General features: G+C 25.4%; 1 protein-coding gene across 1 annotated transcript; it reads left to right on the top strand.

The window, feature by feature from the left end:
• The first annotated feature begins 3,036 nt into the window (after positions 1-3,036).
• On the top strand, positions 3,037-11,140 carry LOC111627087 (ras-related protein Rap-1b-like). Its single transcript, XM_023370677.1, has 3 exons — positions 3,037-3,409; positions 6,897-7,070; positions 9,822-11,140. The coding sequence occupies exons 1-3, from the start codon at positions 3,268-3,270 to the stop codon at positions 10,178-10,180; spliced, it is 675 nt and encodes a 224-aa protein (XP_023226445.1). The 5' UTR covers positions 3,037-3,267; the 3' UTR covers positions 10,181-11,140.
• The last annotated feature ends 1,323 nt before the right edge of the window (positions 11,141-12,463 follow it).

Consider the following 12,463-nt stretch of genomic DNA (forward strand, 5'->3'; position numbering starts at 1 on the left):
AATTCGAGTAAACGTATTTACCGGTCATTAAAACAAATGATTATTATTATTATTATTAATACATAATGCACGCCTAACAATTTAGTCAGTGATGATATATTAAAAACATTATTATATCAATGTTGATGAATACGGAAGAATATTAATGATATCGAATAGAATCTACAGGATATTTCCCGAAGAGCAGTCTATCCCATTAATGCTCCATCAAGGAGTACTTAGTGATAACTTCAGATTTATCAATGACACTGAACGATATTCACTAATAACTTACTAGGTGTTATTATTTCATCCAGAAGCACTTGACGATTAAAAAAAAAAAATCATTATTTAATGCCCTTTACTTCATCATAAGGAATAGAGCGCATTTACAGTTTAATTACACAGAGTTTTATTTATTAAATTGTAGAAAAATAAAATAAAATTGACTTTAAAAAGTTGCAATAACGTTAATTAAAAGATATAATCGTTAAGTTAGTGAATAAATAAATAAATAAATAAATAAATCATTCTGACCTCTTTGATGGAGGTGTTAATTTTTCTAACAATAGACTGTAAAAGTTTAATAGTATAATTATTAATTTAACTAGTTAAGATTTGTTATTTTATATGGATTTTCTAGATAATGCTATATTACAGCATCAATTATAAAAGATAATTGTTTTCTTCTCATTAATTCTTACCTTATTTAACACAAAATTAAATACCCATTATTTTTTTTTCCTCTTTCCTCCAAATAAAATACTTAATAATGGCAGATATTTTCCTTATTGCTTAAAGAAGGTAATTCATTTAATTAATATTTTATTTTATTTTTATCGCTGTAGATAATTCGAATTAACGAATATATTAAAGAAAAAAAAATTAAAAAAACGTCTCTATGTAAATTAATATAAATAATTAAATTAACGTATTAATTGATAATTAGAGAGATTTTTAATGATGTTTTTAAATGTATTTTAATAGAAGAGTGTTATTTTATTTTATCGATGACGAGTTGTAGATACAGATGTTCTCTTATGGTGTTGACTTCTTCCTTATAGAAAAATAAAACTGCAAAGAAGATAAATAAGAAAAGATAGAGAAATAAAAATCAGTGATATCGAGTTAATAGAATTTTTATTTTTTATATAAACATTTCCCTCATAATTTCCACTAAATAACTCTATTTTTTTTAATATGAATAAAAAGTTTTTATTACTTCTATTTGTACGATTCACAATTGAAAAAAAGTTAAAAATAAAGTTGAGTATTAATAAAATCTATAATATTTTTAAAATAAAAATTTGATATTTAATTCATAAACCTTAATCTTCTTTCGATAAATTATGTTGAGAATCATCGAAATAATAATAATAAAAGAAAACCCCTTTTGAAGATTAATGTTTAATGCATTTCAAATATCAATTTTTATAAAAGAAAACAATCGAAACTTGATAAAATATTAATTTTTCTATCGAATATTATATTTTAATTTTAAGCTAAGCACCAAGAAATTATTGATGAATAAATAAATAAATAAATAAATAAACTAATTATAATTATTATTATTATTATTTTAATTTTCTAATTTCTCGAAGAATTTTTGATATTATTCGGTATTAATAAGGATTTAAAAAAAAAACCATGGAGTAATTTGTTTTCTAGAAGAACTTCGTACGATTTTTCATAATGATGATGAAAGGAAAAGATTTAATTCGATTTATTTCTCCTTTTATACCACCGATGTCGAAATATAAATTCAGATTAATGTCAAACAAAGTCGAGAATTCATTTAAGATTTTCAAAAATAATAAAAAAATTCTCGTTACATAATAAATTCATTATCAATTTACTGTTATTTGTAGCCCCCCCAAAAAAATCAGTTAACCGAAACGTATTTCAAGAATCACTAAATCGGTTAAGTGACTTTTGGACCACCCTGTATGCTAATAAAACAGTGTAGAAAGATTTGTCGAACAAAACTGTATACAGAATAACCTCTAATAGTAATAATAATAATAATAATAATAATAATATATATATATATTTTTTTTTTCCTTTGTACACAGTTAAATAACGCTATAATTAACATATATATCAAGTTTACTCTCCTAGATTTTGATTTAAACACGACATAATTTAGATATATTTCCATAAATTTCATGGGCTTTTCTTAATTTGTAAAGAAAGAAAATCGAATTAATTTTAAGATTTATCTTTGATAAAGAAGCAAAAAGTATTTGAAATGTCGAACAAGATCGGGAGGGAGGGATTTCTTTTTAACCACGAATTCTCTCTACGAAACAAACAAACAGTCGAGAATAAACTTTGCTTTAGATTTTATTATTTAAAAAAAGAAACAATAAAATGGATTTTTTTTTTTAAATATATAAAGGAAATTTTGAAGCAAAATCAATTATTATCGTTGAGAAAAGGAACAAATTCAGTTGGAATAAAACAAAAGTTTTTCGTGAAATTATTCTTGTTTGAATGTGATTTTAGTTAGAAAAGAAAGGAAAATTTTGATTTCATCAAGAGCTTGTTCTGTTTGTTGTTTTCTAAAGGAACAACTTTAATTACAACAAACGAATTGTCGTTTATGTTGCTTGTTTTCATATAAACAAATTCTGATCGAATGCAGAAATATTTCTGTTTACAATAGAATAAAGGGGGGGAAAAAACGTTAACGAAGAGAATAAAATTCGATGTTTAACATATAAACCTCTAACAAAAATAATGAAATATGTAAATATATTACTTATATAACTCTAGAAAATAGATATTATAACTTAACTGTAAAATAAAGATCCTGTAGGATATATTCAATATCTTTAAAAGTATTTTTTAAAAAAACGATATATCTTTCTAAAACAAAGTATTTGATGACACGTGCCTTTAACAATTATTAAAACAAGTACAGATGTAATAGAAGTAGACAAATAAAATTAAAAATTTTTTACTTATACGTATTGATAAGGTCTCGACGGAATAATTATATTAGAGGTCGATGTAAATAACACTAGAAACACTCACATCCCCCCACGTGACTGCTAAGAAACATGCGCGAAATGCCGTCATTCATTCGATTTGAACGCCACTATTCACTGGAATTAGCCGACAAGCTAGACCCGTGTCATTGGTGCAGCGGGCGCAATCGGCACAATGCCTCGCTTTACTAACGAGTGAAGAAGTATCCAATGCTAACATGTCTACTCCATGTAAAAATGTCGTTAGAGTATAATTCCTACGACACGTGACACGTCTCTAGATCGTTTCGTCGGTCCCATGAGAGAAAACAAATTAGTGGTGCTGGGAGCGGGTGGAGTAGGAAAAACCTCTTTGGTTGTCCAATTTCTTGAAGGTTTCTTTTCCAATACTTATAAACCTACCGTCGAAGATTACTACAGACACACCATTCAATTACCCGGTAAGTTTATCATTGTTTTTTTTTTTTTTTTTAATTGTGGAAAAGATCTCCTGCAATGTTTTACGTTCGGACAGATATCTCTTTGTATAATCGATGGGATCGGTTGAATAATACAACTCGATTTATCAGGATATCATTAAATTATCGATAAAGTTTAACGGCAGTAATTTTCTATATAAATCTGTTTTAAGGTAAATTATAAATCGAACGAAAGAACGTGACTAGAAGATTAATAATATACACCAAATCGGTAAAAAAAAATTAAATAATTTTTTTCCTTTATTTATTAATAAAATAACCATGTTTTTATTACATAAATAGTCTCAAAATTCGTTGAAGGTCAAAATAAATCAATAATGTCGAAATTTTTCTCCAGTTTTGCCATTTTGAAAATTTTTCATCTTCAATTAATCAATTTCATATTTTTAGAATTCTTATTCCTTTTTTTTTTTTTTCTTTTAAATATATTATAGAATATTATTGAAAATTTCTACAAACGAAAACATAAATTGACTTTGTATTTGCGTGTCCTATTGGCATGTATTGCACCCCCCCTGTTGTATCACACTCGGTGGTGATTGTGGTTGTGGTCCATAAAACCTAAATTAATTTTATCACGAAAATAAAAAGAATATATTCTAGAATAAATATTTAAATAGTGCTATTATTTCAAACTTTAATCATGATTACATTTTTATTTAATCTATTCGAAAGTTTAATTTATTATAGTAGCTGATTAACGAGGACATAAATCAAGCTTTTTCACAATATGAATTTTTCTCGTTATTTTAAACTTTAATAAATTTCTAACCGATCTTTTCTTTTTTAAAAAAATTATTAGCACTTTATTATCTTGTTAAAATCACCTTTCAAACAATAAAAAAACATGTATAATTTAAGCATTTTTAGGCGTTCTAAATGAAACAGTAATTGTATTCTCTATAGAATTAACGCTTAAATCTATAAATGTTTTATTTAGGAAGTGAATTAATTATATTTACAGTATATAGAAAGAAAAAATTATTTTAACATATAATTTGATCAGTGATTTTTTTGTTTTTTCTTGTTGTTGTTGTTACATTTTCTTCTACTATAAATAAATCTATTGAATTTAACTCTGTTACCGACTTAAAATAAAATAATAAAAAAATACCACAAACCAAAAGATCCATTAAATAATGATGTTAAGTAGTAAATGTCAAAGCGAAATATATATATATATATATATAGGCATTAATTACCACTATTATCTAATTAAAATTAGTTTCCTGTTCCTACCGCTTAGCTTAAGTATTAGTAATTACTAATTAGTGATTAGTAAGCACGAACACGTACTTTTTTTTTTAATTTTGCTTCAATATATATATATACTTTAAACCCTCATCATCATCATCATCTCATAATTAAATGCTGAAGAATATATGATCCTTAAAGAATTTAATACTAAAGGTTTTTATAGACTTAATAATCAATCACCTGCTGGAATTAGCACTATAATTAGAAACAAACGATTGATTTAGTTATTCATCAGCATAAAAAATAATTCTAAGGATTCTTTTCTTCTACAAAAGTAGATTGAAGACATGACAAAAAAAAAAAAAACACTTAATATAATTCTTTATATTATTCGAAGTAAAACTTTATTTTAAGAGAATCTAATTGAAATTAATGGCCTTTATTAAAAGAGGTCAGCAACAAATTTAATAATTTTGGGTTAAAGTATTTTGCAGCGATACAAGTAGATTAAAGATTGAAAAAAGAAAAAAAAAAAGGAAGAAGGAAATTTAAAAAGAATAAATTAATCTATTAATCACCAGTTAAAGAAGTTAAAACGCTATTAAAAATTGGAACACATTAAAAAATACTTTAAATTAATTTACTAAAAATGAAAATTTTTGAAAAAAATTTAAAGATTTCTGGTAAAATGTAATTGAAAAATTATAAAATTTCTACATTTATAAAATGATATATTTGGAAAATATACACTTTTCCTTATTATTAAATTAAAAATTAATTCAGATAGAAATTAATTTAAGTTTTAAACTAATTACCCCCTTATAAAAAACAAGTTCGAAGAATCAATAATATTAATTAAATATTTTAAATTCAATTTATGTGTCTAAATAAATTTAAAAACATCTTTAAATTATTATTATTATTTTTTTGTTAATACAATTTAACAAACAATTGTTTGTACATTAAATAAACAATTTAATACATTAAATTGTTTATTTGTTTATATATATAAAACAATACAACAATAAGTAATTATTGTTATGTATTAAATTAATTAAAATTATAGAAAAATGTTTTAAATAAATCGATTTACTAATTAATAAACAATAATAAAAGTTGTAGCGTAACATCCGAATATTAGTATTAATGCAATACTGTAGTTCTGTACAGCATTATGACAACAACACACACGGTTACATTAATGCTATATGGAACTATTATATTAATACTAATGCTAAAACTCTATATCATAACACGGAACCGTTCATTAATTACGTGTACAGTTTAAGTGTAGTCTCAAAAAGTACATCATTATACACAATGGTGAAGAATTGACTATAGTATTATAATGGAATTTGGTTTTATAAGCTTGTTTACTAGTCGTGTGAATAAACTATCAGTTAGAGAATATTTTCAGAATATTTTAGTTATTTTTTTCAATATCAGAGGGTCCTCGAACTATTGTACAGGTAATTAAAGGTGTGTCAAAAATACAACAGTGGAAAAGACCTGCACACGTAATTAATAGACACGTTAAAAGTATTTAAAATATCAATTATTTGACTTATAAAAATGAATTTTATACATAAATAACATAAAATAATCTTGATTTTTTAAATTTATTTCTATGTTTTTAATGGCCATTTTTAAAGATAATGATCAAGAATTAGAGTTAGAAGTTAACCAATAATCGTTTCACGTACTAAAAGTAAAAGATAATTAGTTAACTTCTAACACTAATTCCTAATCCTTAATTGTAAATACGGCCGTAAATCAATTATCTCTTATTCTTTATTTACGAAATTTACAGAATATTAATGCTTCTCTAATTACCTATTAACAAAATATAATTAACTTTTAAATATGTGTTTTTAAATAATTTAAATTCGTTAAATTCGATGATGTAAGATGAAAAGAATGGGAAAATTTATGGAAATTCTTTAATATTTTTAGAAAAATTAATTTACGTATCTGATGATCATTTAACTTCGGCAGATTTATCAATGTTGACTCGATATATCCAAATATTGAGAATTTAATTAATATCGAATGCAGTTAATACGAGGATACGTGGCTTTTGATCCGATTTTACTACACTAGATACGAGTAATTACTAGACTTACAAGATGGATATAACATTATTACAACTCTATAGCTTACAAAATACATTCGTAATCTAAAATTTCCATTTATAAAACATTTATGATACAATTTTANAAAAAAAAAAAAAAACATTTTATATATTTTCTAGATGGAATATTTCATACAGTAGAAATAGTGGACACTGCTGGTTCTCATAACTTTCCAGCTATGAGAGAATTGAGTATCAAATCGGGAAGGGGTTTCGTCTTAGTTTATTCTGTTGACAATCTGCAATCGTTCCACGAAGCAGTACACGTTTGGGAACTGATCACGAAATATCGAGGTAAGTCTCTTTACCGAACACATTAATATTAATATTTCATATCATCTTAAAAGTTCATTCGTTTATTTATAAATTCTTAAATATTACAACAAATTTTGACTTTCGATATCTTTTATATTTATTTATTTATTCGGAATATATTTTGTAAAAATTTCGATTTATATATCCTCCCCCCTGTCTCAATTCTTAATCTTTCTGGATTAAAAAATAATTAATCCAAAAGATTAGCATTTTAAAAAGCAATTTAAAAAAAAATATATATTAAATTGGAATTAAAATAAATTCATATATTATTATTATTTTTAATNAGGCCATACGATATTCCTTTGTATCTCAAGCAGCCGTTCGAAATTCTTTAGCCACTTCATTTTGTCATCTAGTTCTCCTAAAGAATGATACAAAATGAAAGCCATTAGCAATAACTCATTTCCTGCCACTTCACGGCTAAGGAATTAACAACAAATCTTCAGAAAAGAGATCTTAATCCGTTTATATTGAAAATTTATGTAATGTTGATAAAAATAAATTCAAAATAGATTCTTAATAAAAATTGTATTTAAATCTAAATATTTAGATGAATTTTTGCATGCATGCTATAAATGTTCTTAAATAGGCAATATGTAATGAATTATATATTGTAATTAGCTGTTAAGAAATGAACTCTGTATTTAGTATAGATTCTTGTTACCAATTGTATTTAAATCTAAATACAATATTTTAATGTAGTTATAACTAAAGTTAACAATGTTTACTGTTTAATATTTTTACTAATACAACTTTGTATATAGAGATCTATTTGGTAATAAAAGCAATAGTAAACTTTAGAAGATATTTGATTTCTAATATAATGTATGGACTTCTTGATTGTAAAACGTTTAATAAAACTATAAATACTCGTACAAGTAATAAAAATCTAGTATAGCCTCAATACAACTTTCTCCATTACACGTTGGAATGAGATGAGACTCGCTGTAATTGTGAATGTATTCGCTTGAAGAGAGGGAGAGGGGGAAAAAACCTTAATAACTTCCGTTTCCGGTATTGGATTGGTCTGAAAATCAAAAACGTCATTTGCATTATGGTAAAGAATTTAAGTAAAATGCGGCAAATTAATCAATCACACACGCACATAAGTTTGAATTCTTTTGAAGGCTCTTCAAACTGATCGAAATTACGTTGAAACATTTCACAAATTCTCTTCTATATTCATCGTTGAAAAAAAAAAATTGTATTATTAAATTTCTAAGATATTTAATCTATGTCGTAAACTAGTTTGATCTAACCGTAAGAAGATTGGAATGGAAACAATCGATAAAGAATATGATTAAGTGAACCTCATTCATGTTCATTTCTATCAGCTAAGTTATATAGAACTTGTTATAATATCGTGTACATAAAAGTTTACAGTGTAAATATAGGCCTATATATATATATAAATGACAGTAAACGGTTGAAGTTTTTAACTAACGCGGCGTGTTTAATGAAGTCCCTTTCGACCGCTAAAAAAAAAAAACAAGAAGGTTTTTGTAAAGAATTCGTCTTAAGCAAAAAACTTTATATCGTTTAGAAACAAAAGAAGCAATCCGAAATATAAGATCTCCCTCAGGTAATATTACAATAAATGTCGATGCTATTTCGAGGAACTATGACATCAATTTTGCTATGTGACGTCTGATTAACGCTGTTCCGGATGCTCATTTATACACTAACGATTTAATTTGACCGTAATGTTTCCGTAAAATAAAGAGAGAACAAATAAATTTACGTCCGTTAACGATAATACGTTATCGAATTATTGTAATTAATTATAATAAATTAAGATTGGCATCTAGTAAGAAAATTTGTAATCGATAGGCAACTCTTCGAGCTTAGTAGTATCTTCAATTCCTTAAAATATATATAGAATTTCTACAAGAAAAATATTACAAAAGTCGATATAATGTATTATTTTTTTTTTTTTACCAAGAGATAAGATTAAAACATTCGACTAATGGTATTTGGAAGAGGAGGAATCTGTTTTCTGTAGGATGGAAGATTTTCCCAATTGGTCTTTCGGATAGAAGCATTTCTAAGTGATTTCTCCTCTAATGTGAAATTGTAAAGCTGAAAAGAAATATTCCAGTTTGTCTCTGAACGAAATACCTAGTCGATTCTTTCATTAACAGTTAATCCTGGCAACTAAGTCTTTTCTGGTTAATCTCTTAATAATCTTCCTCGCAAATATCACGCACGGCTCAATAAATATAGATAGATAATACTTGTTACGCAACCGAATCAACGTGTAACACCATATCTTTTAACACGAATATTAAACGACTTAATAATATAATTCTGTTATAGAGACATTCATGAATTTCACAAATTTCTTTTCCAAATAACAATTTCCGTGGGTCGTTGCTATTATATGGGATCATCAACTAAAGCCCTTTGTAGGTGCCTTCTATTGGTACTATTCCTTCGTATGAATTGTTATAAGCCTTTCTTTAGTCGTTGGATATTTCGAATTTCGTACTATGGCGATCGAAGTCGCTATAAAATTATCTATAGGAAATGTGTGTGTGTAGCCAAATATATCAGCGCAGGTGCGAATACGGATCAATAAAGACGTTCAAACGAAACCTCACCTTTTTAAAAACCATTAATATTCCATATAAATATCAATATTAATTAAATATTTCTATAGTGTTAATAAGTAAATTTTCTATTCTATTATTTGATTTAATCCACATTATTATTATTTTTTTGGTTAAGGATCGAAAGTTCCCATCATTTTGGTTGGCAATAAATCCGATTTAGTAGAAGAGCGTCAAGTGAGTCACGAAACGGCCAAACAGACTGTATCGGAAAGAATGAATAACTGTAAATATATAGAGACAAGTGCCAAGTATAATATCAATGTCAGCCAGCTGTTTATCGAACTGTTGCAACAGGCTAAGAACTTGGAACAACCCGCTCTACCCGAACCTTCTGAGAGAAAAGTATCGCGACGTTTAAGTAGAAGATTAAGCTCTTTGGGTAATTTGTCGAGTTTGGGAATACGCCGAAAGATAAGCGTTTCTAGATTAAATAGCACCGACGAGAGAGACGAAGGAAAGTGTTACATACTGTAATTAGATAGAAGTAGAATTTAATAGAGATTTCATTTAGATATTAGTCGATAAAGAAAAAAACCCTTATGTAAGTTTGCATTGCTGAATATTAACAAACGTCGCCAAACAAGCCTTTTTTTGATGCCTCTAAATTGTATGAAGAGATAAATTAAAGGTCTATTATTTATGGGCCTTGTATTCTAAATTTTATACATAAACTTCAGAAAAAATAAATAAATAAATAATAATGAAAAAAACTTTAAACTTTTTAACATTTTTTGGAAAAGTAAATATCAAAATGATTGGAGATTTTATGGATAAAAAAAAAAATATATGTAGTAAATAGTAATGTAATTTGTGCCTGAAATATGCTTAGATATAATAAATATATAGTCACAATTGTATATTAATAATAATAATAAAAATAAATGCACTTAAAAGTGATGGTAAACTGCTCAAGGAATGTAAAATTTAAGTTCAAAATATATCTGTACCACAGTTATTTTATCACGGTTATAACGATAAACATTATATATAGATAATATTTTTTCATAAAAGTGAGAGTTTGTATTTTGTTCTGTAACAATTAAATATCGTATACACCATGGTTAAATGATTAAAATTTGCTCAAAAAAAATAAATAAATAAATAACCATAATTTTCAATACAAAATACAAATTTATAGATTAATTACATTAAAATTTGCTGTGATTAAATAAAATGATAATGAAAATAATTTAAATAAATTACGAATAATTTTAAAAATGTAATAATAGACATATCTGGATTTTAGCGTTACTATATATATATATATATACATATATAAAATGCCTTAAGCAACAAACAACGACTTAAATATCTATATTTTATTAATTGTTTATTGAATAAAATAAATATTTAAAAAGTTAAACGTCGTGTGTGAATGATAATTCTTTATGTGGAACATTTACAGTATATTCAGATATAAAAGAAATTCTTTCTTCTGTAATGTATATTTTATTGTTTAGAATTCTTCTTTATATGTGTAAATATTTATAACAAGAATGATATAAATATAATTATATATTTGTGGCTTTGTAAAAAAGAATATAATAATAATAATAATAATAAACAATTGTAAAAGGCTCATCACTGCATGCATATCAATTATTGTAATTTCAAATATGATGAGATTTTTAATTAAATGATGTATAAAAAAAAAATAAATACTGAATCTATTAATCTAATTTCTTACTAAATATTTATTCATTCGAATGCCATTAATCCTAAAGAAATAGTGATATAAAATTTAAATTTCTTCAATATTTTATCAATAAAAAAAGAAAGAAAAAAAAACCTTTATCTAAATATAACTTAATTCAATTATATAGGCCTATATATATGTATAAAAGACATTCTAACATAAAATTTATATTATCGGATTATTCAAACATCTCCACTATGTATGTACTTTACTCGTAAACGAAGAGATTNTTATAATTTATAATAAACGATGGCCTAAAACAATTTAGATTCAATTAGAGAGACGATTATGCCAGATTCTCTAATTGTGTTTAAGTATTATTGTATTGTCAAGAGATCAAAAAGGAAAAGCCTAAAATTAACCTTGACGTGTTCCAGTAAAATGAAGACTAACCTGATTTGTTATGTTGCAGTAACATGTAAGATAATGGCTTCCTGGTGAATCGAGTTATTACAGTGCATGTTCAATTTTGTTAGTAATATTTTTATGTATTACACAATTTATTCGAGGTTAGTACTTAATTTTTCTCATCTCCGTGATCAATTAAGTCCGTTTATTACGAAAAGGTCACGTAAAACAATCTGTTGTACATATATATATATATATTTTTTTTACAGATTACTTTACATTTTCTTAATCCAAGAGGGCAAAATTAAGTGTGTATACTCGTCGAACTGGTTTCATCAATTGACAGATCTTCATTCATAAATATACCGAAGATAATTGGAATATAATTATCGACTCTCTAAGTTTATTACATCCTTATAGGTGTTATACCAGTACAGAATATGACTTTTCTACGTAATAAAACAAACAAAAAAAAAAAAGTAAAATGCGGAATTAATAATGTACAAATTATTATTTTAAAAAAGTTCGTGTTCTGTTCCGCTATTTCGCCGAAGAGAGGAGGGGAAATTTTGTAAAATCAACTTTTTCTGAAAGAAATTATTAATTAATATATAAAAACTTCAAATATTTAACGTTTAAGTTTGATGTAAAGGAGAGGGAGGGGGAAAAAAACAGTAATCATTCTGGCTACAGGTGATAATGATACTAAAGGG

The sequence above is a fragment of the Centruroides sculpturatus genome, unplaced genomic scaffold (assembly GCF_000671375.1).
Source record: "Centruroides sculpturatus isolate CEXI.00-Female unplaced genomic scaffold, Cexi_2.0 scaffold93, whole genome shotgun sequence".
In the NCBI taxonomy this organism is placed as follows: Eukaryota; Metazoa; Arthropoda; class Arachnida; order Scorpiones; family Buthidae; genus Centruroides; species Centruroides sculpturatus.